The sequence below is a fragment of the Salmo salar genome, chromosome 26 (genome assembly GCF_965601325.2).
Source record: "Salmo salar chromosome 26, fSalSal1, whole genome shotgun sequence".
In the NCBI taxonomy this organism is placed as follows: Eukaryota; Metazoa; Chordata; class Actinopteri; order Salmoniformes; family Salmonidae; genus Salmo; species Salmo salar.
This window is the reverse complement of record NC_138316.1, coordinates 21252990-21280329: the sequence shown is the minus strand read 5'-3', so window position 1 is coordinate 21280329 and position 27340 is coordinate 21252990. Positions and strand designations below refer to the sequence as shown.

General features: G+C 42.4%; 1 protein-coding gene across 1 annotated transcript in view; it reads right to left on the bottom strand.

Moving 5' to 3' along the window:
- Positions 1-23894, bottom strand: part of LOC106587432 (protogenin A) — a 42161-nt gene extending 18267 nt beyond the window's left edge. The window contains exons 1-8 of the mRNA XM_014175821.3: positions 23718-23894; positions 21578-21880; positions 3652-3796; positions 3321-3454; positions 2869-3165; positions 2605-2764; positions 1905-2152; positions 91-255 (exon numbers count right to left, since the gene is read on the bottom strand). Of these exons, the coding sequence (XP_014031296.1) occupies positions 91-255; positions 1905-2152; positions 2605-2764; positions 2869-3165; positions 3321-3454; positions 3652-3796; positions 21578-21880; positions 23718-23784 (1519 nt within the window). The 5' untranslated portion in view covers positions 23785-23894. The remainder of the gene's footprint in view (positions 1-90; positions 256-1904; positions 2153-2604; positions 2765-2868; positions 3166-3320; positions 3455-3651; positions 3797-21577; positions 21881-23717) is intronic.
- Positions 23895-27340: the final 3446 nt, after the last annotated feature.

The following is a 27340-nucleotide window of genomic DNA, read 5'->3' as shown; positions in this document are numbered from 1 at the left end:
CAGTTATGGCTGTTTCCCTGGGTTACAGCTCGATAAAGGCCAGGGTGGACTGTATGTTTGTGTATGTGGGAGCTAACGACAAGGCCTCACCATCCTCCAGGGTGTGCTGGAACACATGGTCGGACATGCGGCTGGCTCCCATGGGCATGTAGGCCACGATGTAGAAGGTGTAGTTCCGCACTGACTCCAGGTCATCAATAATGTACCGGGTTGTGTCGTTGCCAATGACAACCTGATATTCCTCGTTGTTCAAGCCTGGTTTGAGGGAAGAAAAGGACACACATTTAATCAATGAATCAATTACCACCCAGAGAGTTGTAAGCTGCATGTACAGGCAAGGATTTCAGAGGGGATCTGATCCTTCAATGCAAACTCTTTAGGGCACTAAAGGGGGACCTAATCATAAAAGGGTCTATGAAGATTTGCATACATTCTGAGTACAAAGACAACTTTTGATAACTGTCCATAATCATCATTCAATGATTTCTCTCAGTATACAGAGCAATTAGAACATAATCACTTTGGCTTTAGGAACCTCCTTGTCTGAGGCACCTGATTCTTACAAAGTTACGGTGTACATCTGTCTCTAACGGTGGGCTTCTGGTCCATTCACTATGGACAATATACAAAAAGTGTCAACTCAATCAAACTGGTTCCTTCCCCTTTTATAGACAATTTCATCAACATTGCTCAAGCCAATTTCCAGCATTCAATTTTCCCACATTGCTGGCTGAGCCTAATAGCAGTTTAATTAGCACAGATTAGGAAGGTCCCACAAAAGACTCACTTGTAGCCAGGACGTATTGAATCGTCCAGCCTGAAGTCTGACCTGGTAAACAAGATCCTTGAGAGTAAACAGAAAAGGCCTTGTCCAGGGGCCTGAAAGGCCCAGGAAACCTCCCTGAAAAGACACACAAAGCCTCCCTCCCAGTCCAGCTCATACTGTCCCAGTGCCTTGACAGAATCTCCTCTGTTGGATTAGCACACTCTGACACACAGACTAATTAGTTCCTTCTTTCATTAGAACCTCCATTTAGTGCCAAGGCTCTGTGTCTGAGACCTCAGGTGCAGAATTCTTCGGTGCTACCACTCCTGTCAATCTCAACGGCCAGCCATTCTCTGAGACCGGACAGAATGTTTCATGTAATCTTAATCAAGTGCACCAAATCCTATACAGACGCCAGTTATTTAAGGAGAAAGGGGCAGATTTTCGAACTTACTTCCGTTAACGTCCTTATCCTTACATAGCCTAGCAGGTGTTTCTTTTGCTGCATGGAATTCGTACATTTGGCCTATACAATGGTATTCCATAGCCGGCGATGAACAACAGTGCCTGAATGAACTGGATAAAATTTGTGCTGAACTGTTACATTGTTTGAATGTGACTCTTGGTGCCTCTTCATCAACAATACAGGTTCCCAGGAAAGCTAAAGGTCCAGCAGTCAATGACTGGGGTGACTAGTGACAACAGTGCAGCCCTTGTATTCTTGTGATCGGTTCCTGTCTATCCTGCATCTCATCTAGTGTAGGGTGCTCCTGCACCTTTAAAACCCATGCACAGGGCTTGAGATCGCCTATGGAAGGCCTGTCCTGTTTGTACAGAGCAAGCTGCTGTTCTTTCTTTGGTGCAGTAATCATTTTTTTCCTTGACCTCTGCCCAGCAACCAACTATTAACAACAGATGGTCAATCTCCCACATTCCGTTCTGGGGGCAAGGAGGAAGCGGAGCATTCAGGACTCTAAACAGTGTTAACTGTTAACTCCTGGGGCTACCAAGGCCATTAATATGGAATGCCCTAATACATATGACATGAACTATTTTCTGCCAACATCAAAAAGAGTTTCTGCTTGAAAAGGTACAAGACATAGAAGAGGCTCCCCCTGAATTGGCTATCATATCTCACCTTCAGCCTTCATGTAGTGCACAGAGTAGGCGATCACTTTGTCTGAGTTGTACAGTGGTCTCTCCCAGGCCAGCAAGATGGCGGAGCTGGATACAGTGTCAGCCCGGATGTTCCTGGGCGCGCTGGGCCGGTCCTCTGACATCACCACTATGAGCCGGGCCATGGACAGCACAGAGCCCTGCTCATTCTCTACCTGGCACTGGTAGATGGCATCATCCTCAGGGATGATCTGGTTGATCACCAGTTTACTGTGGGACAAAACACACATGGCCATATTAGACTTCTGTCCCTCCTCCAGTTTCCCCTACCAATACTTAACCAGTCGCTTACCAGCTCTATCATTCTCTTTCAAATCAGAAACCATTAACAAGCCAAGGCAGAGGAAGCAAATTAGTGGGAAATCCACTGAAATGCCATTAGCACGTTAGTAAATTATTCAGCTTCCTTTCTTCTGTAGGGAAGGGCTGATTAATTTTTAATTGGGACTGAGTTTCCAATCAACAAAGACAACTTACCTGGGGGGTAAAGGAATTAGGGATTCTGTTTCAATTAACATACAGCAGAACATACAATATGGTTGGTGTTTAGGAGGCAGGGATTTATAAAACAATGGGATGATCATATAAATAAAGAATTGAGAGGGAGACAAACAGGAACAGAGAGTTATTAGCTACAGTTGATCTGTTGTTAGAGCTCAGACCTGTTGTACATCTTGATGCGTCCGTTGGAGTGGACCTTCTCTCCGTTCTTCAGCCAAGTGATGTGGGGCAGGGGAACCCCCTCAGCCTGGCACACAAAGCGGGCCGTGCCCGCACGCGGACGGGTCAGGCTCTCCGGCCACTCCACCAAGGACGGAGGCGCTGAATAAGGGAAACGTCTTAGATGTAACAAACACCAACAATGATGTCTGTAATAACAACTGACACTTATAGGAGCTCTACACAGACGACTAACATGTGTTTACCTAGCACAGTGATGTTGGCTGTGGCGATGGTATAGTTGCGCGTGCCAGGGGTAGTGGCTCTGCACATGTACACTCCTCCGTGTTGGGGTTTGATGTCAGAGATGATGAGGTTGCCATTGCCCAGCACCTTGGTGTTGAAAACATCGATGGACTTGCTGTCGGCTCGGCTCCAGGAGATGAGGGGTCGGGGGTTCCCTGTAGCCATGCATTCCAGGATGGTGCTTTGGTGCAGGGACACAGTGGCATTCTGGGGCCCGGCGATGATACGAGGCCTCTGAGGCAGTTTGGGGCTTGGAGCTGTGGAGGGGAGACAGGATTTGACCAGGGTGCCCACTTCACTACTCAACATAAATATAACTTGGCTTTTATTGGGCTTATAACGTTTGATGCAATGCTTGTGAATATATTATGTTTAAATCTGAAAAGAGTGCTAATTCTCCACTATCTCCCACCTGGAGTGACAGTGAGGGTTGCCTCTGTACTCCGGCGACGGTTGGCGATGTTGGTCGCCACACAACGATAGTTCCCAGCATCCCCTTTTTCCACCCCGTGGATCTGCAAAACGCCGCTGGGCAAGACTGTGATTCTGGGACAGACAAGAACACAAAGACAATCAATACAACTGACATCATATATAATGGTGGATGAGCACACAGCTCTGATATTTCTATCACTCTGACATGTACAGTTTAAAATCGTAATAGACTTCTACAATACTCTCAAATGCCATCTACAGATAAAGTTAATGACATGGCATGATAATGAAATAATGAGAATGCATACCTTTTAGTTGCCAGGGGTAACATGACCCGATTGAACTCCCAGGTGATGATGGGAGGAGGGCTTGCAGTGACTTTGCAGGTGAAACGGGCGACTGATCCTTCTGTCACCACAATGGAAGTTGGCTGATTTGTAAAGGGGGAGATACCTACAGAACAAAACAAGGAATGGTGAGACACTGTGTACCACAAGAGTAGACACATTCTCTAATGTACAGTACATGTTTGCGAAGAGATGATTACTAGTAATGCAGCCATTAGAAAGCAAGAACTATGAAATTATGTTTTTCTAGTATTGTATTTTCCCCCATTTGGATCTATAAGACCAATCATCACAAAAATGTATGTTCATGGCCCAATATCCTCTCTTGCTCGGCAGCTCATCTTGGTGGATAAGGTTACATGTCTTTCTATCAGTAAAACTAAGCCTCTGTATCTTAGAACTGTTCAGTTAAAATGGAAATCAATGACATTTATGGAAATAAGGGAATATATTGAGCTGCCAGGCATATCTTAAAAATATACAGTACTTCACTTTCAGGTTACCATCTCACTAAAGCCCATACCCAGCAAAGGCCAACCCACTTCAGTATCTGCCTGATAGTGAGACAGTTGCGCTGTGAAGCTGAATCTCATTCTTACAATTTTCATTGAAAATAGGTAAATCTATGTGCACAATTATACTGAAATGATCACTACCCCAACTGCCATCCCCTTTATTCATTTATTTGTCCATGAAACTACTTGCCATGGAGCTGCCATGTCCCAACAAGAAATCTCTATCCTATTCAAATCAACCTAAATTCTGTACATTAGCACTGAGATTGAACATTTGCCAAGAATAATCACAAGGGCTGTTGACAGCAAGATCTGAAGAGCCCCACAATCCATCCAACCTTACCCCTCCAAGACAAATTCTCTCCCTGACCTCCTCTCCTTACAGCCTAGACAGAGTTCATGTGTTGATGCATTGCCGTCTAATCAAGACAGTCACAGGAAGACCCTTTTGCCCTGAGATGTAAGTTAGTCCGCTATTGAAATCAGCTGTTGTTTTTTTCTCCTTGCCCTGTCTCTCACCTTCTCTTTGAAAATGCATAAGCTCCAGTTCTCCCTCAAATGAGGTGTTATACAAGCACCAGACATCGGATATCAGACGGGGATCCCGAGGCCCTAACTAACCTAAACAAACCAGCATGTTACATGTACCTGTCAGCTCATCCTGGCTGGAGCACATTAAACCCTGAGGAGATCAGAGAGCAGAGGAAATCTCTGCTAGGCTCATCTTATTAATTAGCTCCTCTAATATGCACATCTACGCACATGAGCAGAGGTCAATCAGTCAAATGTGTGCCATGCACACAAACTTTTAGTGGCCCACCTAATGACTACTGCTAATACTTTAACTGAAATAAAATTCCTCATAAGCTTGCTATAAAACTCTTTATATTTGAACACAGAGTCATTAAGCCCAAAGCTGGTGACGAGACCATGTGGAGGAAGATGGGAAGCTTGATCCATTTTGTTTGAGATCATTGATTCATTTCCCGCTCACGGAGCAGCAGAGTTTGGGAAGATCAGTCAGTGAAAGATGATACTGAAAGTGAGGCCTTTGACAGGCCAGATGAATGGCCAGCCAGTGGGAACCTAAAAGGACAACATCACATGTAACCAACCCTCACAGACACACAGTCCTCACAGACACCCAGTCCTCACAGACACACAGTCCTCACAGACACCCAGTCCTCACAGACACACAGTCCTCACAGACACACAGTCCTCACAGACACCCAGTCCTCACAGACACACAGCATCTAATTCCTAATTCAGCCTACCTCTAGGTCTATTCCTAGAGAGACAACAGATATAATATGTCTCATATGCTTATAGCAATTAATACATCATTATAACTGTTACCAACATATTATTTGCCACTGATTTTATACTTTAATCCCCCTGAGATAAAGAGGGGGATTAGTGCAGCCGAACGGTGATGATTGGTAGAGAGGTCTGGCAACATCCTGCTTGGAATCCATACAGTTCAGACACCACCTGAACTGTATGGAAACTAAACTCCATGAGAACCCTCATGTACACAGCGTGTGTCCCATTACTGATTTCACCTAAACCTTATCCACCGTTAAGAATGATGTTGCAAGTAGTTCAATGTCTAGAATAAATTGTTTATCGTTTCAAAAAAGTTATACAAAATAATCTAGAACATTATGCCCAACCCCTTTTTCAGTCACTAAGCAATAAAAAACCCAAAAGCCATTAAGGTCATCCACTCCCATCCCCCTTTTCAACTAATGACACCTCAGGTCAATAGTTTGTTAAAGTTACTGTCCAGTGAAAATATTACTTTTAAAAGTTAATAATATGTTAATTTATACCCAAATAATTGTGTTGACTCACGATCCTATACTCGTATTTGTGGCCAAAGCATAAATTGGAGAAAAAACACTTAAAAAACCCCACATAAAATTTGTATCTCAAACAGACTGTTTCAAAAATGCTTGCTATTTCCTCATGGAGGATGATGTCATCCTCCTGAGGAGGATGATATGACCAGTCAATTCTACTCTGTTGTTGGGGTACGCCCACACTGGAAACACTCTTTTCATGCCACTTCGATACCGAAATGACTTTTTCATAGCAGGTTAGGAGACTTAACAGAAACGTTCAGCCAAGAAAGTCCCTGCCATGGACTGGCGCAAGAGGAATGAACTCTTCAGTAACCTATAAACCACATATTTCCTTCCTCCTTTTTGTCTCCCTTTTGCTCTCTCCAAACGTGCGCATACACACACACACACACACACACACACACACACACACACACACACACACACACACACACACCACACACACACACACACACGTGAAAGTGTTATTGGTTGTGATTTCATGATTTTCATCATGTGATAATTTAGGGGTTTTCCACTTTTTTTTAAAAACGCCACTCCTGAATAAGAAACAATGTTAGGACACTGAGGTTACGGTTAGGAAAAGGGTTAAGGTTAGGGTTAGTGAAAATGCTCTCCAAACCTGCTACGAAAATCACTTTGTATCGAAGTGGCTTGAAAAGAGTGTGTCCCACGCCCACACCATTCCAACACAGAAAAGCCGTATTGTAACACACTTAATTAAAAATTTTGGAAAGAAAACTATTTCACTCATATTGTAATTAATAATACATCATATTTCATAGAAATCTGGAAACGCTGGACAGTTACTTTAAAATAAATGATGGTGTGCTGCTCTTGATACAGACCTCAATTTAAATCACATTTTTGGAAGGACTGGGATAAATCAAATATTTACCAAAAAGCCCCAGGGTTGGATAACATCAACATAATTATCATAAACAAATCAAACCACCCCTGGTACAACTGGGACCCAGTGCAAACAACGTACTAGGCTACATCAGTGAAGGACTATATAAAGAAGACTACATCAGAAATACCCAAAACAAGTACCACAAAACAAAATCCTCTTCACCCATTTACTACTCTGAGAAAAAGGAATCAGATAATTCAAAGATACACGTGACATGTGTCTTCAGATTCAAAACAGCTGCATGTTTTCAGAATGCAATGCGCACCACTTAAGTAATGGATTAACAAAAGACTGCAGTGCTCTTTGACCTCTGCACACATCCGATGCTGTTTGTGCTGCAGGGGCGAGCAGCCATCAGCACTCACAGATGAAGAGGTAGTCTGAGGGGAGGGGAGGGGAGAGGGGCATCAGAGTACCTCTCCTGGGCTCTCTCTCTCTCCATCCAACTCCCCCCCCCCCCCCAGGCTCAGTTATCTCGCTAGCCCAGTGTAACAATGAGATACTCTAGCCAGTGTTTGCCTTCGGAGGCTCCCCCACTAACTTTATCACAGAAATGACCCCTCTTCTCTAAATTCTGCACACAAAAAACCCTGAACGCACATCAAACACAGCAGGCTTGCTAGGGGAGAAAAGAGGGGGGGGGGGGAGCCAACAGATGAAGAAAACATACGAGGAGCTGTGCAAAAAGATTACAAGGAGCTCAGGTTTAAAGCGAGGCAAATCCTCACTAGGTGCATGGTTCATCGTTTCTGATTAAACAGCTGTTGCCACTGACATCAGAGAGGACCCCAATCAACATCTTCTTGCACCTTAAGTCTGAATAATTGAACTATTACCACTCATCAAAGTTCACTGATAATCAGCACACAGCACACGCTTCTAGCTGTATCCTTAACAAACCTTTCTTAGAGTACTACTTAAAATCAACGTAAATCTCAAGCACTGCTCTCGAGAAACCTTGCCTAAAGGTAAACTCCACCCCGTCATAAACACACTGGATTGGGTCCTGGCCTCTATAACGGCCGATATGGATAGCTGGACGTAACCTGGGTTTCCAGGTGTCGTGGTGTTGAACAGCGGGAAAGCCCTAACTGCCAGACTGGGCTCTCTGTGAATCCTGATCAGCGCACTGCACTCTGACAACTTCTCCGTGTCGTCTTCAGGAAGGCGGCAAGGGGAATTCTGTCCCTCCTTAACGCAGCTGACCCTCTGACATTTCAAGGTAAAGACCTCCTTGTTTTTTCCACTGGCCACGGACAGAGCATGTACCGTTCATGAGCAAAGCCAGAATGAACCCAATTCATTTTGGGATCCATAACCTACATTGTCTATCCTGACCAGTTTTAGAGAGCTGCGCCACTTTGCATTGAACTTTAATTTGCAGAGCGCTTTACTTCTAGTATTTGACTTTCAAATGGAATGCTAACTTATCTAATGGGTTGTGTCCCACCAGTTGTTGTAGAGGCCCATTTATTTGTGTAAAGTTCTTTTGAAGACAAGGGGGCTGATCCTTTCACTGAGCCCCTGGCCACTTTGCTTTGGGCATTTTTAATTGAATTAGTTCTGAGCTGTAAGGCCTCTTGTGCATCAGGCCCAGTGCAGCCCTCTGCAGAGGAATATTTGCTGTGGAGATAAGTGCAGGCAGGCATTGGATTGGGACCATCTTTGAACGGATACAGGGGCCCATCCCTCAGCAACACGCTCCCATGGAGGAACAAAATGTGGAACCTCTAATCAACATCAAACACATTCCTAAGTGTTGCACAACAGCAGCAATGCAACATTGAGGCATCCATCCCAGTAGCCCGGGGCCTGGGGGCATGAGAGGATGAGCTTCCCAGATACAAAAAATGCTGGATTGACAAACAGAGAGATCCTTATTGATTAAATACTAAGCCTCAGTCTAAAATCTATTCTGCTAGGGTTTGTCGAGCTGTGGTCACTGCCATGGCTGCTCAAAATATGCGATTGACCATCTCCTTTGAGTGATGATGGTCGCCAGAGGCGGCACCTAATGCTCCTAAATGAAATATAAAGCAGATGAGCTGAGGCTCACACTACAATGACTAGATTATACCTTCAACTATCTCTGTGCGCCCATTTACCATTTACTTCCTCCAGTCACCTTACAGATGACTTTTGAAACGCATTGCCAGCAAATGCTCATCATATGCACCTCCCCCCTGGAGCTTTGGGTGTCCAGTTATTGAGCAAGGCCTCCATAAATGAAAAGGTGACTTGACTTTTCTCCACCTTTCACAATGTGTTTATGTTACTTAAAGATTTCATTCAACCACATGGAGAATATATAACTACCAAACCCACCTAGCTAAATTGTAAAATAATTTATTGTTTACCCGGATGTTTTGTCCAGCTTGTTTCTAATGATGGGGTGAATGCCTGTGCCAAGAAACACAAAAAGAGGATCTGGCCATCTGCCCCTTGCAGTGACCCCACCTCTGACCTCCAACCTCCACAAATCCTGACCAGCACTGCTGGGGTGGCCTGACGTTCCCCTGCTGGCTCTCTGCAAACTGCCAATCAATCACTCAGAGCCTCCTAAAACTGGGAGGGTAGTACTCTGCCTTCCTACAGATACGAAATGCCCCCGCTAACGTGCTCTTTCTCTTAAACCCTGTCCACTGCCATTCCATACTACAGTAGAACAACGCTTTGCATAATGCTTTTCTTCATTTAGTCACTGTGCAGATGGGAGATGTTGGTTTGCTTTACTGTGAAGATGATGGTGCCGAGTTGCAAAACAAATCTGTTGCTATTGATCATGAACAAAGTGGGGATTCACAATAAATCAAATCTCTAACACAAAACATAATGATGGGTGTTCCATTATTAGTAATGACCATTTAAACCTCTAAGGTTTTGCGGCATGCAGACTTTGCACCCTTATCTTAAGAAACAGAAACAAATTTGACAGCAACAAAAAAAATCTGTGAGTGAACACTGAAAACACATTCACCAATGTCCGAACTAAACTATATAATTATTCCGTGCCCTGCCTCCCAGCTGGCCGATCTCTTTGTTTTCGAGAGGTCTGCTGAAGCCAGAAGCTCAGTAAACAGCAGATCAGTGGACAGGTCAAGCCCGGACAAAGGTTCCCTTAGAAACTTCAGGGGCCAGCTCTGTCCCCCTTCCCCCTGATCTCTCCACAGTACAGGGGTGCTCTATCAACCCAAATCTCCCCATCCCAGCCCACCAGTGGACATGCTCTTTAACAAATGGGAATCCAATATTCAGAGCAGCTATTTGCTCTCTTCTAATTACTATAGCTTGAAGGATCACACTACAGGCACAAATTCTACCTCACTACTGTGTAGGTAAAAAAAATACTTGTAATGAGGTGGAAAGAATGTGTTCTATACGGGCTGTATGGAGAGGTTTTGTTATGGAAATGTTCAACACAGCCACTGAGCATGCCCAATGAGCATGAATAATCCACTAATAATAAAAAGCAAAGAATATCTTCACAGCAAAGCAAACCATAAAGCAAATGTTCATAGTGTGCACAGTCAGAATATGTGTGCATTCAGATGCATCCCTCTGTGGTCAGGGGTTTACTTTGTTGTTCTCTGAGCTGTAACTCAGAAACATTCCTACGTTTTTTTTGGAGGGGCATCGGAGCTCAGAGTTTAGCCAGGGCATCTGTCAACAGGTCAATGGCTGCTCTGAGCTCTGCTCTGAGCTCTGCTCTGCAGCACTAATTTCCTCCAGGCCTCTCGGTTCCTAGCAGTAGACAAACACAGTAAGTGGTCAAGCAGGGGACAGAACTGGAGCTTTCTATCTACTTCAAGGCCCTGGCTATGTGTGTGGCTTCTCCTCGCTCCTGATTGGAACAAGGTGGATGAGCACTGAGGCCAGATCCAGAGTGGCTGGTCGGGGGATCTGCTCTGGCAGCTTTGTCAAAAGCGATCTGCAGCGCAATTGAGTGGAAACACTGGCCCTAATCCTGCAGATGACCTGGGCCAGGCCTGCAGCTTCACTACGCATGACTAGGTAGGGACTGGAGTTGGTCCTGGTCAGGTCATGTGGTCAGGAAACCCTCTGGGCCCTACTCATAATCAGTGAAAGTATAAAGGAGTATTGATTCCTCCCACCCTTATGAGTCATAAGTGACAGGACAAATAACATTACTGTAAGTGTTAAACAGTAGGACTGAAGGATGATTCCTTTGGACAGCATTACAAGAGAGAGGAAGAAGCGAACAGCTATTTATGACTTCAACAAAAATCCTTGGCCTCATCCTCAAGGTCCAAATATTGACAGTTCTGTACTGAACCCAATAGAACATTTAACCACTTTAGCATTCAACGTCATCAGACCTGTCAGAGAGAGACAACACAATTAAAGCTGTTAAGCATTTGGTTTTGATTTCAACCAATTTCTAGAAACATTTTTTTCAGTGATAATTACTATGATCTGACAAATGTTTGACATGGTAATATTGATTTGTGCAATTCATTCAAATGAGGGACAGCAGATCTGTGTTGTGGGCTGTGGACAGAGCTGGGCAGGGAAGGGTTCAGTATGGGAGGGTGAGTGGGTGGGGAGGAACGCTCCTTTCCTGACGTCATACGCAAATGACACATGAATGGCCTAATGCTTGGATTGAGAGGAAACAGTTTAGCAAGCAAGCAGTAAATATTAAACTGTTGAGGTTTCATGTAAATGGGCACTGCCTTGGCTTGCTGCTCACATTTTATGAAAGGTCAAAGGGTGGCAAAGAACTGAGAATCCCAGAAAATTCCACATGTTTAATAAAGGAAACTCACCAAAACAATACAGAACAAACAAAACGAACCGTGACGTCATGGAGTGCATAACCTGCACCTACACATAAACAAGATCCCACAACTCAAGGAGGGAAAAAGGGCTGCCTAAGTATGGTTCCCAATCAGAGACAACGATGGACAGCTGCCTCTGATTGGAAACCACACTCAGCCAAAACAAAGAAATAGAAAAACTAGATTGCCCACCCCATATCACACCCTGACCCTAACCAAACTAGAGGAAAAGAAACATCTCTAAGGTCAGGGCGTGACAGCGTCACACATCGGAATGAGTTCTAGGTATTCCACACAATGTAACAAGAATAGCTCAGGCTAGTCTCTCTCCCTCCAACCTTAACTCTGAGTGGAAACAAAAGGAGCTTGTTGACCAATCGATCCTTTGCTTTGTTTCCTTGTGTTGCTTTAAAGGAGGCTATTTAATGAGTTTCAAATTAAATGCCTCCAATGGAACAGAACCCAAGAAACTCTTGAGTGATGAGTTCCTTCATAATGTGCAAAGACCCCACACCGCGTTTGTCTTTTCCCCCTTTAATAAATAATAAGGGTTCCTGAAAAAGAATGCTCAGCCTGGCAACTGCGGGGAAGAATGCAATGCTGAAAAGCCCCACAAATCAATCATTGGCCGGGCGACCTGGGCTTGGCTGGGCTGGGCCGGGAAGCAGGCTACTGGAGGTAGCTCCATAGAGCCTGCAGAACAGCCCAATGGTCATTGGCCCAGGCCAAACAAAGCACATATCCCATGAGCACTGTGACCTCTCAGTCCCCTGGCCAGTGGGGGAGTGGGGTTAAGACAGGGACACTTGCCCCCTCCTCCCATCTCTTATCTGGTGTCAAAGTTCTCCAATCATTCAACATCAGCCCTTCACCCACCAGAGACAGTGCTTTCATTGTGTCTAATCTCTTCATCAGAGTGCTGGTTTTAAACAGTCAATTTTCAAATCAGTACAGTCTTCTACTTAATTAAGGGGATAGGGGAAAGGGGGATACCTAGTCAGTTGTACAACTGAATGCATTCAACTGAAATGTGTCTTAAGCATTTAACCCAACCCCTCTGAATCAATTATTGTGTCATGCTTTGTTTCTCTAAAATGAAAACAAGTCACCACAAAATAAGGCTTTGTGCTCAAAATCCAATAGGAGATGATGCCAATGGAATAAATCTTGAAAACATAACACATTTTTGGGGTAGACATACCTGTAGATTGAGTGGGCACTGATAGGGGACTGTTGAAGTAATTGATAAATGAGAAGGAATGTCTAGCATTATTGCAGGGAGGATTTAAATCGTGAGTACTCTAAGTACCTAACATCTATTGGGCAATCTAAAGAAACCTTGGACCTCTGGAACTTCAGTCCAAGGAAACCATGGAAACCATTCCAGATGCTGATGAGGGAGAAAAGAAGCCAGGCTCAGAGACTTATTTCTCTTAAATAATTATTTCAAACATTCACTTCAATCCATTACTGTGCCTTTAGGCTTGCTTTTCCTTTATTGTGGTCCTAATGCTGCAGAGCCTTTGCAGGTCTAATACATTCCTTAGCAACCAAAATAAACATTGGGGCTGTGGTCACACACGGAGAGAGCTGGTGGGGTCAAACAACCATTTTGTGGGAGTCACGAAGTCTGCTGTGGAATAGTCATTCGGGTGCTTTATTGTGGACCACAATATGAAGTTAGTAAACTGTTCAGCATTAGGAATCCTTACAACCATGTACTCTGTTTTTTTTTACCTGTATTCTGTATGCTTACTCCAGAGACCAAGTGTCTTTGCACTACATGCGTGTCATTTTTCGGGGTAGTCAAAAATGGTCCCAAATCCCTGCTGAAAAAAAACGACATAGACCAGCATACATTTCAAGCTGGTTCATGCTGGTATTTGCTAGTCCATGTTGGTCTATGCTGGTCAGATGTTGGTCAAGCTGGTTTGACCAGCATGTTATAGCTGGTTATGCTGGTTGGCCAGCATGGTCTAGCTGGCTATGCTGGTTGGCCAGTATGGTCTAGCAGGTTTTGCTGATGATCAGCCTTCGAGGTATTTTGGACACTGGTGACCAGCCTTCACTGTGTTTTGGACTTATAACAGCTTATGTTGGTGTAGTATAATAGTGACCAAGCTGGTTTTAGCTGGTCAAGCTGGTCTGACCATGCCCATCATTATCATATTTCCCGGCATGCTCTATTGCAGTTGATTTTTAGAATTGTTTGTTGTGTTTTTTTGCATGTACATTAATTGATTATGCAGGTCACCAGCAAAAATACAGGTAAAGTTGGTCACCAGCAAAAACATAGCGAAGGCTCGTCACCACAAAAACACAGCGAAGGCACCACGAAAACACAACAAAACCAGCACCTGTGCTGAACCAACCTATGCTGGTCTATGCTTTTCATCAGGGATGTGTGTGTGATTCGTTATATATTTTATGCCTCCTATCTATTCTCTCTTATGACATCAATGAGCGAGATATATTCTCTACACTGGTTTTGTAACCTCGAAAAAACACAACTGGGAGCTAATTTTCTAATCAACTAAAAACATCCCAGCACACTCACAGTAAGACCTTGCATCGGAACCGATGGATAAGGATATGAGTAATGACACTGATATGGTTTTACAATGTCTGTGTATTGCGTAATGCCCTGTGAACCTCTGGAAACATGGTTTAGGATGCCTGGAGGGATCATACTCATGAGACTATGTCTCTACGGAGAACCCCATCAATCTGAGGAGGCCTATTGACAGCACTCACGTGGTTAGCTACTAAGTCACATGGCCGTTCATCAAGACACAATCCCCTCTCATCGTTTCCCTCAGGGCAACTCACATTTAACGTTTCTCAAACCCTCCATTTCCTGCCTGTAATGGTCGACTTAAATCATTATCTCTGACTCAACACTGTAACATTTACTTGTTCAGAAAAATACCAGGTAAAAAAAGGAGGCCCGGCTTCAAAGTGGGAGCGTCTGCTCCGAGGACAAAGGGATTTTCAAAGAGTAGAAACCAGATCTGAAAACAGAACTAGCCTAAGATGGTGTTAGGGATGGTCTTCCCACATTTATAACATAAAACCTTTTTAAAATCGTCAAACAAAAATCTTCGAAAATCTTTATAACGTAAAAGCCTTTCTAAAATCTTCGAAAGCCAAGTTAATAAACATCTCACCGACCATTTCAAATCCCACCGTACCTTCTCCAATATGCAATCTGGTTTCCGAGATGGTCATGGGTGCACCTCAGCCACGCTCAAGGTCCTAAACGATATCCTAACCGCCATCGATAAAAGACCGTACTGTGCAGCCGTCTTCATTGACGTGGCCAAGGCTTTCGACTCTGTCAATCACCGCATTCTTATCGGCAGACTCAATAGCCTTGGCTTCTCAAATGACTGCCTCGCCTGGTTCACCAACTACTTCTCAGATAGAGTTCAGTGTGTCAAATCGGAGGGCCTGTTGTCCGGACCTCTGGCAGGCTCTATGGGGGAGCCACAGGGTTCAATTCTCGGGCCGACTCTTTTCTCTGTATATATCAATGATGTCGCTCTTGCTGCTGGTGATTCTCTGATCCACCTCTACGCAGACGACACCATTCTGTATACATCTGGCCCTTCTTTGGACACTGTGCTAACAAACCTCCAAACAAGCTTTAACGCCATACAACATTTCTTCCGTGGCCTCCAACTGCTTTTAAATGCTAGTAAAACTAAGTTCATGCTCTTCAACCGATTGCTGCCCGCACCCTCCCACCCGACTAGCATCACTACTCTGGACGGTTCTGACCTAGAATATGTGGACAACAACAAATACCTAGGTGTCTGGTTAGACTGTAAACTCTCCTTTCAGACTCACATTAAGCATCTCCAATCCAAAATTAAATGCAGAATCGGCTTCCTATTTCACAACAAAACCTCCTTCACTCATGCCGCCAAACATACCCTCGTAAAACTGACTATCCTACCGATCCTTGACTTCGGCGATGTCATTTACAAAATAGTCCCCAACACTCTACTCAGCAAACTGGATGTAGTCTATCACAGTGCCATTTGTTTTATCACCAAAGCCCCATATACTACCCACCACTGTGACCTGTATGCTCTCGTTGGCTGGCCCTCACTACATATCCGTCGCCAAACCCACTGGCTCCAGGTCATCTATAAGTCTTTGCTAGGTAAAGCCCCGCCTTATCTCAGCTCACTGGTCACCATAGCAACACCCACCTGTAGCACACACTCCGGCAGGTATATTGCACTGGTCATCCCCAAAGCCAACACTTCCTTTGGCCGCCTTTCCTTCCAGTTCTCTGCTGCCAATGACTGGAACGAATTGCAAAAATCTCTGAAGCTTGAGTCTTATATCTCCCTCTCTAACTTTAAACATCAGCTGTTAGAGCAGCTTACCGATCCTGTACCTGTACATAACCAATCTGTAAATAGCACACCCGACTACCTCATCCCCATATTATTACTTACCCTCTTGCTCTTTTGCACCCCAGTATCTCTACTTGCACATCATCTGCACATCTATCACTCCAGTACTAATGCTAAATTGTAATTATTTTCGCCTCTAAGGCCTATTTATTGTCTACCTCCCTACTCTTCCACATTTGCACACACTGTAAATAGATTTTTCTATTTTTCTTTTGTGTTATTGACTGTACGTTTCCTTATGTGTAATTCTGTGTTGTTGTTTTTGTCACACTGCTTTGCTTTATCTTGGCCAGGTCGCAGTTGTAAATGAGAACTTGTTCTCAACTGGCCTACCTGGTTAAATGAAGGTGAAATAAATACAATTAAAAAACTATGAACGGAATTTGGTGTTATTTTTTGTTAAATAATGCCACAGTCTTTCTAAAGGCCAGAGTCAGAAAGGACTTGGCAGCATGACTGATAGTGAGGGATATCTATTAAGGCCAGAGGTGAGAAGAGCCTCTGGGCAGAAGGTACAAAAGGTCCCCACATGTTGCACAAACAATCTTCCTGGTGAAGGATGCAAACACATGAAAAGCTCAGAGCCACAGTAACGCTCACTCTGAAATCTTTTCACAGCATTCAATGAGGAGTGTTTTTCAATGCAAACAGGGGCGTCATAAACGACACCTAGGGCACAGTAACATCAATAAAAAGCATCTTAAGACCTAAGGATACAAAAAAAATAGGCCATGTCGGAAAGTCATATCATTTACAAAAAGTCACTTTCTCAACTTAAAAAGAGTTGATTGAAAAAGCATAATTGAAGTTAGGATAATCAAATTTGATTTTAGATTTCCAAAAACAAAATCTAAATTTAAAAAGTTTAATCACACTCTGCCGTGCCATTGTCATAATTACCCTTTCAGCAGTGAATAGGCCCAGCTGTCCTAACCATTGATCTCTGGACAAACAAATGCCCCCAAATAACTAATTTTAGTCAGGGGGCAGTTGGGGGCAAGGTGGACAAAGAAGGCCAGAGTGAAAAGCTTTTCATTAATTCTTCAGAGTAGCAGAGCAGAAAACCATAGTGAGGAGACCACTAGCCTCTGCCTCACTGGCTGGCCATGCAATAAAGTTTGGCCATTTAGACACTCAAGGAAAGGCTGTGGTATGAGGGAACGGCAAATTCAAAATTGTGTGTGTGTGTACTGTATGTGTGTGTGTGTGTGTGATTCTCGACAACCCCCACTGCCACCTTTGTTTTCTACCATTGAGCATTTCTCAGGTACGTGCAAATTTTATGAGCTTCCAGATAGACTGTCAAGCAGGTCTCTAAGTGTCCCTTTAAAACAAGCCTATAAACTCCGCTGGCAGCCTTTATCACCTCTTAAGTTCATAATATAAAAGCGCAAACCCTCTCAATTAATAAAACTACAAACACATAGTGTCCTGTAAAAATCACAGTAAGGACACAGGCCACTGTAATACCGGACTGAAACTCGCTGTATAGCATGTGAGAGGGTCAGAGTCGTTTAAGTGGCTTTAAGGCAGTCACTATTTTCATGTACCTCATGCAAATCAAGACTCTTTAACTCTGTATTTTATTGGTGTAGCATCTACAAGTCTATGTGGCATCTTCCAAAACAAAAAAAGATTGAGGTTGTATTGCACTCAATTGTCCTGATAGTAATTGTTCAGGTGCTCGATTAAGTTTTGGGTCCATACATGTTAACTTTTTAAGGTATAGGGGGCAGTATTTTCATTTTCGGATGAAAAGCGTGCCCAGAGTAAACTGCCTAATACTCGGGCCCAGAGTCAAATATTTGCATATTATTAGTAGATTTGGATAGAAAACACTCTGAAGTTTCTAAAACTGTTTGAATGATGTCTGTGAGTATAACAGAACTCATATGGCAGGCAAAAACCTGAGAAAAATCCAACCAGGAATTGGGAAATCTGAGAATTGTAGTTCTTCTTCTGAATCCCTATCGAAACTACAGTGTCTGTGGGGTCACGTTGCACTTCCTAAGGCTTCCATTGGCTGTCAACAGCCTTTAGAAACGTGTTTCATCCTTCTCCTGTTACTGGGCAGAAAATAGGAGCTCAGTCAATGAGTGGACTGCCTGGGACCAGTGAGTTGTTTACTGCGCGGGCACGTTTGGCGCGCCGCTCCTTCTTTTTCCTCTGTAATGAATACGCTATTGTCTGGTTGGAATATTATCAACGTTTTATGTTAAAAAGACCCTAAGGATTGATTGTAAACAACATTTGACATGTTTCTACGAATGCTAATGGAACTATTTGACTTTTCGTGTCTGGATTTACCCTCGCGCGTTATGCCTTTGGATAGTGATCTTAACGCACGAACAAAACGGAGGTAATTGGACATAAAAATTGAGTATTTCGAACAAAAATAACATTTCTTGTGGAAGTAGGAGTCCTGGGAGTGCATTCTGACGAAGATCAGCAAAGGTAAGAGAATATTTATAATACTAATTCTGAGTTTAGAACTTGGCGGGTATCTGTATAGCTTGCTTTGATGGCTGAGCTATGTACTTAGAATATTGAAAAATGTGCTTTCCCCGTAAAGCTATTTTAAAATCTGACACAGCGGTTGCATTAAGGAGAAGTAGATCTATAATTCTTTCAATAACTGTTGTAAATTTTATCAACGTCTTGTATTTTTGTAAATTGATGTGCTCATTCACCGGAAGTTTTGGTGGGACTACATTTTCTGAACATCACGCACCAATGTAAAATTGAGTTTTTGGATATAAATATTAACTTTATCGAGCAAAACATACATGTATTGTGTAACATGAAGTCCTATGAGTGCCATCTGATGAAGATCATCAAAGGTTAGTGAATATTTTAGCTGTATTTTTGGTTTTTGTGATGCATGTCCTTGCTTGGAAAATGGCTGTGTGGTTTTTCTTGTGAAGTTTATGTCCTAACATAATCTAATTGTATGCTTTCGCCGTAAAGCCTTTTTGAAATCGGACAATGTGGTTAGATTAACGAGAAGTTTATCTTTAAAATGGTGTAAAATAGTTGATTGTTTGAGAAAATGAGATGATGAGATTTTTGCTGTTTTGTATTTCATGCCATTCTATTTCACTGGCTGTTGAATAGTGTGTCCCGCAGACGCTAGTGTCCCACGTAGCCCATAGAAGTTAAGAGAAGGGATCAAGAGATGCTACAACGAGGAGCGGAACCGGAACGAGGAGCTTCACCCTCTCTCTTCGCAAGTTACGGGCCAAATGTTCCCTCCCCTTCCGGAATACGAAAGATGCTTACACTTGCACAATCGTGATTTGTCCAAATAAGCAGTGGCGAAAAACCCAAACACTGTAACTACTGCTGCTCATTATCCAGCAATTCCCATTACTTCCCAACGGATGAGATGGTACCGGTTATGTTTACGTAGATCTGTCCATGAGAGATTACCCTGAGAGTAATTTCAAAAGTGCTTGTAAAGGCCCAAAAATACAAAAATAGTAACTTTTTCTCTTTTACATATAAATCTAGGCCTATCTGGAAAGCAAACATTTTATCAGGAACTGATCCAGGACTGACACATTCTTGTCTCTCAACATCTACTTGTCAGTGGATTGTCAGGATCATACAGTATCAGACAGGAGATGTGCTCCTAAAGAATAGTATTCCAACTAGTGGGCTCTTCAGGAACCATGCGGTAAATCATTTTAACAATTTTAACAACTAAATCATTTCACAACAATCCTGCCCAATTTTACATGGATCAGGACTTAACTTTTCCATGTACAATTAGAATTAGTAACCATCACAAAATTCTTGGACGGGTGCATGTCTTAAGTGCCACGTAAAAGCTCAGGTTTTCCTGTGAAAGGGAATGCAAGGGAGGGAAAAAAAGGCAAATTCTTTTGTGCAAAAGAAGCACAGCAAGAAACATGGCCTGGGGGGTGGTGACACCCGGGAACAGGGTCCCTAAAGAGCAGCTCTGGCTAAAGCTACTCCACTGGCCCTTTACAAGAATAGGCAGCAGGCTCATATATGTGCTACTGGAAGAGAAAAAAAGCATTCCAAAAGAACAATTCCCAGTGATCGTGGAGCAACGACATGAAAGCCCAGTCCAGTGAATAGGGGTCATCTGCTCTTTAGCACTGGTGTAACCGGCATCCTGGACAGCTCCTAACCTTTCAAACCTGCAGCTCCCTCATTTGCACACCAATGGACATATTCTCCTCCACTCAGAGTATCTTTTTGGCTTAAGGCCCTCGAACTTTGAAGGCTGTAACCCCCCTTCCCCCCAATGCCACCACTGAAGCCTCCAATGCCTTCCTTTCCTCAGCTATTAGGTGGATTAGATAACCGGAATGCCCAAAACGCAACATTGGGCATTACACTGGTGAAGAAAGAAGAGAGATTAGATGCACCAGACTACATAGAAAATGATAGCACCCTGCTGGTGATGAGAGAAATACCCCCTTTCCTCAGTTTCGGAGCTGGGAAATGCCTATTTTATGCCTGTTAAGAGTGTAAAGTCTCCATCTACTCCCCAATGACTATGTCAGCTTGAAACATTTTAGCAGATAACTACAAGCAAGATCTCTCACTCTGTTAAATCATCATTTCAACACAGAGGATTGTTGCTCTACACTCAGAAAATAAGGTGCTATCTAGAACCTAAAAGGGTTATTCGGCTATCCCTATAGGAGAACCCTTTGAAGAATCTTTTTTGTTTCCAGGTAGATCCTTTTGGATTCCATGTATAACTCTTTCCACAGAGGGTTCTACATGGAACCCAAAAGGGTTCTCCTATGGGCACAGCAGAAGAACCCTTTTGGAACCCTTTTTTCTAAGAGTGTACATGAAACCTTTTGTTCAGTTGTATACCTGCTAAGAAGTTAAGAACTTGTGCTGATAGTGTGGGGCTTGTACTAAGCTCACCTCTAAAGTGGATATCATTACCATGCTTTCAAGATGAAAACACAATTGTGACTCATGACTTCCTTTGTTCATCAAGTAAATGTTATTATGACATGCTATGACATAACATCCTCAGAGTAAGGATTGGTTAACCTTTCAAAGTATTAAACACATTAAAATAAGTCACACAGATCCTATTCAGTTACATCAAATGGTAATTATATGTAACTACACAGTAACTAAGAGATTCGAAAGAGAATGTGGACGGTTTATGTTACTTATCTTAAGTAAGTAAGTGTACAATGTACATCCAATGTAAACTGTTGTCTACTTTTCTACTGTGTTTATGAAGTTCCCCATGACCAGGCACAAACATGACCAATGATGTACATCTTCTGTGGCCCAAAGGTTGGAGGCCCTGCATAACTTCTCCATTATTCCATGTGATGCTTATACACAACTCCAGTATGATACTTACTTGCAATTGTAAGACAGACTTTCTGGCTCAGGATGGCTCCATACTTGTTCTGAGCGAGGCACTGGTAAAACCCTTCATCTGATTTGTCTCCTCTCCTGCTCTCCACCTCCGAAATAGAAAGTGAGCCGTTGGAGAGAATATAGACGCGCTCGTTCTCTACAACTTTTACTCCATTTTTAAGCCACCTGATGGCAATAGGCGACTCTCCGTGCGCCTGACAGTCCAATATAACGGCATCCTTCCGCATGACAGTAACATCTTGGGGCTCTTTGATAAAAAATAACTCACTAAAACACAAAACACCTGTGGGGAAGAGAAGAGAACAGAGTCAGTGCCTGGCTGGAGTGGGAGAAGACACAATGTGATGAAATTAGCGACATTTCTAGGCCAGGACCTACAACTACTCTACTTTGTCCACAGGCATATTGCATTGGTAGGATCTACACTTGAAAGCATGTTAACATCATAGTGCCTGCAGGCAAGGGCTTGGAGCCCATCCAACAGCAAGCAGGTCTCGGTGTACTGAGGTACAGCACTCCTATTTCATTTCTTTCTGCTCCAATTGAATCCTATTACTCATGTCTCATAAAGCTGTGAAGTCACTGATTTCATGGCTCCATTCAGTCACAAATGTTTTACTGCACTCCCCAGCATTAAATTCATAAGTAGCTCCCCTTTGAATGATAAGACTGCCAGCTGTAATAAAGTAACAATCCAGGCAGGAAGCAAAAGCCTTTATAATTTTCCAAATCAAATGTGATGGCTTCAACCATCTAACGTCCTAATGGAAATGTTAATTGCTCTGTTGGCTACTAATAGTTTCATGTTAAACAATTCCTAATTTATTCTGAACCATTCTGAGATAACTATGGGATTCACACTACCTTCACACATCCTTTTACATGCCTTTTGTATGCAAATAGCTTGTAACCATTTAATTTAACACTTTAGCACAGTAAACCTTGTAGCCTACCTTTGGTTTATCAGAATTCCCTAGTGCTAAATAAACCCAGGCAACATGTTTTGAGCCATGTTCAACAGTATAAGACTTCACATAACACTTTAGAACACTTGAATACTTTCTATAACACATATTCTCTAATAAACAAACACTATACTTGATCTGGCCAAGTTCCATCTGAGCTGTGGGACCCCATCCCATGTCTCTATGGTCCAACACCGGAGATTAGATAAATGAATAGATGAAAGCATGTCCTATTTAAATGATAGGCCAGTATAGCCTACTATATATATTTCAGAAATACCACATGCACTTTGATAATCAAATTGGCCTACACATTTGCTTAAGGGGGAAAATACAAGCTGTCAAAAAGGTTTGATGTAGGCTACTAGAAGAAGAAAAAAATCCAACACCATTCACTAATTAAATTGTTGGATATCAATTTCAATATATATATATTAAACATTGAGCTGATCACCATGTTCGGGGGACAGCTACTTCCCACAGCAATTTACACATTATATTAATTGTTAATTGCCTATTTTAATTGACTGCGTCAAACGTCAAAGTGGATTATTTATGGAGAGAAAATCAGTAGCCAGTTTTTATATTGATATAATAATTCATTTGTATGTACTGAATGAACATAACATGAGTTGGGAATAGCTAACCTATATGTCGTTTGCGTTTATCAATATCTCAAACCAGGGCTGGTAATATTGCACAATCCACGTGTATCTGATTACTGTGTTGTGCTGCACGTATACAATTTTATGCAGAAACCCGGGTTATCATGTAACTCAAGACACAAGCAAAAACCAAGCATAAACGTGTATAGGTTCTGTGTTTATCTAAATGTATAGCCTACATAGGGCAATAGACGAAGCAGTCAGTGGTCAGCGTGGCCATTTCATTGCCCCCTAAACTCCGGGCAGTGGCAGTGCGTCCATTCATCTATAGAAATCGCAACTAAGGCTGAACTCTTCAATGTTGAATATTCGTTAGTACAGAACACTTCAACTAACTTCTTTATCAGTGTAAATAGCAACCCCTATTAGGATAGGAGTAACGTTATGAGTATGGACACACTTCCAATGTCCAGTTCGGCATTTTCCCACCACTAAATCAGTCACTATAATTTCAATTTGACAAACTCAAACACAATATTAACTGTTTTACCTGAGATTGGAAGAAAAAACGCAAAAAACAGGAAGCGCTGATATAATTTCCTTTTAAAAGACTCCATTTATTCAAATTGTTCTCGCATACTAACTCTCTCAGTCACTACCTCCAGTCGAACTACGTGCTAATCCAAGAGGAAAGTGACTGCGCTCCTGATCGCAGCAGGGATTACTTTTTCCTCGGAGCAGATGGACATCACCCCACCCACCCAGTGCTGCGTTCTACGGTTGAGTAATTCATGGGGGAGATGTATGGGAGAGTTCCTCTGCCACCATCAGTCGGCGAATCAATACACAGGCCAACATCTTGATCACTTCTATTTTTTTTATGAGTGACATAGGTATACTTTGGTCAGGTGTTACTGGTATTAGTGTAAAGTTACACGAAAGTTAATGCATACAACACATGTGTGATTAATGCATATGGTTTGTTAATTTCCCGTATGCCTTTTGAAAACCTGGAGCAGACCTTTACTTTGATGACTCATCAGGATCAATGATAAGAGGCCTGGGAATTAGAATGATAATTCACCTGGACATACACATACCTAAATAAACAAGGATATAGAGTTTCAACCATGGAACGTGATTGAGTATCATTGAGAGAATATGATCCACATGCCCTCAGATCTGGGGAGCATTATGCACAGCTATCATGCCCTGAGTGCAGTGCTGAATGATGACTAGAGGAAACCCACCATGAAACTCAGTTGTTAATGTGCAAGGTGTGACTATGGTCTATTGCTTACTCAGAATTTAATTCCTGGTAAGCATCAGTTCCTCAGGAAAAGTGTGTTTGTGTGGAAATGGCTTTGGAGTTGTAGTTCATGTGGATAGTTTGGATATGCAATAAATCATTTATCATGTTGTCTGTTAGAAGAACCAGGGCAATGTGTTATATTCTGTGCCTAATATTTATGTGTGTGTGTGCACTTATTCATATTAGGTTATCAACAATTCTGTTCAAAAGTACATTCAGATTTACTTAGAACCATCCTCTAGCATACATTTTCCCTGACACCCAAAAAGTACTTGTTACATTTTGAATGCTTAGCAGCACAGGAATATGTTCCAATTCACACACTTATCAAGAGAACCGACCTGGTTATCCTACGGCCTCATCTGGTGGACTCACTAAACATAAATGCTTTGTTTGTAAATTATGTGTAACGGTCGTCGTATATAGTGGACCAAGGCGCGGCGGGTTAAGTGCTCATTTTCTCTTTTATTTAGAACACTTAATTAACAAAACAAGAAAACGTACGAACGAACAGTATTGCAGGCTAACACAGCAGTGCAACAACAACTTCCCACAAAGGGACAGGCGAAAACAGGCTACCTAAGTATGACTCTCAATCAGCAACAATGATGTACAGCTGTTCCTGATTGAGAGCCATACCAGGCCAACAAAGAAAAACACAACATAGACAGAGCATAGAAATACGAAATAAAGAACATAACCCAAACACCCCGGAATGCTCTAACCAAACACCCCTCTACATAAACACATATACTAACAAACCCCGAACCACATAAAACAAATACCCCCCTGCCACGTCCTGACCAAACTACAATAACAAATAACCCTTTTACTGGTCAGAACGTGACATTATGTCTGAGTGTTGGAGTGTCCCCCTGGCTATCAGTAAATGAAAAAAATAAAAAAAATAAAAAAATCGGGCCATCTGGTTTGCTTAATATAAAGATTTTTTAATTATTGATACTTTTACTTTTAATACTTAAGTATATTTTAGCAATTACATTTACTTTTCATATTTAAGTATATCGAAAAACAAATACTTAGACTTTTACTCAAGTAGTATTTTACCAGATGACTTTCACTTTTACTTGAGTCATTTTCTATTAAGCTATCTTTACTTTTACTCAAGTATGACAATTGGGTACTTTTTCCACCACTGGTTATCATGTTGTCTTCCAAGCCTGCATTTATTTGTAATGCCCCTCAATGACGAGTCTGTATTCTAACACAAATGAGTTGCAGTTAAGACTGCTAATAGCCACAGTTAGAGAACAAGAGGAAAATAAAGAGGGTGGTGATAATTACCTATCATAAGTGTTTAGGTTGACAGAGCATCATAACACTTCCCAGTTAGTCTCAATAATTCAGTAACTTTCTTAGTGAAATATCCCACAACATAACTCTGAAGTGTCATTAAAATAGCAACCTCCATTGCATAATGCTCAGACACTTACATCTTAAAACATTTAAAAGCTCTTGGCATATTGGCCTTACACACTATCAGTTGCCAATGCCATATACTATTTACACCATGCATTTATTTTTAATGGCTCTCAAGGACACGGCTGTATTCCAACACCAGTATGATGCGTTTTAAGACAACTCAGGGACACTTGACCAACGGAAAGAAGGTGTTGAAAAATTTGGTCCATATAACATCTTGACTAATGTTCCCACTTTGAAAGTGACGACATGGATATAGAGAACTGGTAGAAGAACTCATTGTGTATACTTGCATAATTAAACATAACTGACAAATTAAAATGTTTCGGTCACATAGACCTTTATTAAAGCATATGGGTAAAGATAGATACATTTGTGTTTGTTTCAACATGGGCCAGTAAAAGTCACTCCATGTCAAACAGGGCAACTTCACCGGCAAATGGTCACTCTGGAGGAGAAAAAACTGTTCATGGAAATGAGGCACTCTCTCCACCACTGAGAACTGGGCTCAGCAATTACCAGGAAGCATTGGTAGGAGCAGGACAGCTGCTGCTTAAATACAGATATTGATCCAGTGTCCATGTTTTATTATGGAGTGAGTTTGACCTTCCTCCCCGCTCCGGACTCTCATTCAGCAACAGGGCCTCGAGGCCCAGCTGTTGTGTCCTTGAGTGTCCCCAGCCCAAAATATAACCAAACCAAAAGTCGATTCTCACAGTCAAGGATCAAGGTGTGTACTTCAACAATGAGAAAATGAATGAAAGCTAAGGTGTAAAAGTGGTGATACAAAACTATTTTAGGAAATATAACTGAACTCGTGAAATATTTCAAGTTAAAATGCAAGTGCAAGGACTTATGATTCTTCATTGGAAAAAAAATCTTTGTGACACGAGTGTTTTTTTAAAATGTATGATCTGCTAATTTTGAACTCACATTGATTTACAATGTATAGTGCCTTATGACTGCAATAACTCTAAAATCACTTAGCCTAATATTGTTTGTTGGTCTGAACAATCATTGTGGACACATTATGATCCTCTTATGTAATATTACTACAACCATGTGATCCATCACGAAAACTGAACATCCAGTAGGCTGCGTAGAGATATACTACAGTACTGTCCTGACAAATCATTGTATTAAAATATGTTTGTTTGTGACCCAGGCTAACCTGCGCTTACATAAAATGTGAAAGTGAAGATGCAGCCTCATTTATGGTGACCCCTCACGGGGGAAGGGGGGGGGGGGGGTCTCTTGAGGATGTTCAATTAGGAATTGGTTTTGGGCACCTGCCAACACGACACTGTTAGGGGGTGGAGTGAAGATATAACTGCACATGGATGGAGGTCGAGCTCTGGGGCCAGATCAATAGGTTAAAAGGGGGGTGGGGGGTATCCGGCACATCCAAGGCCTTCTGC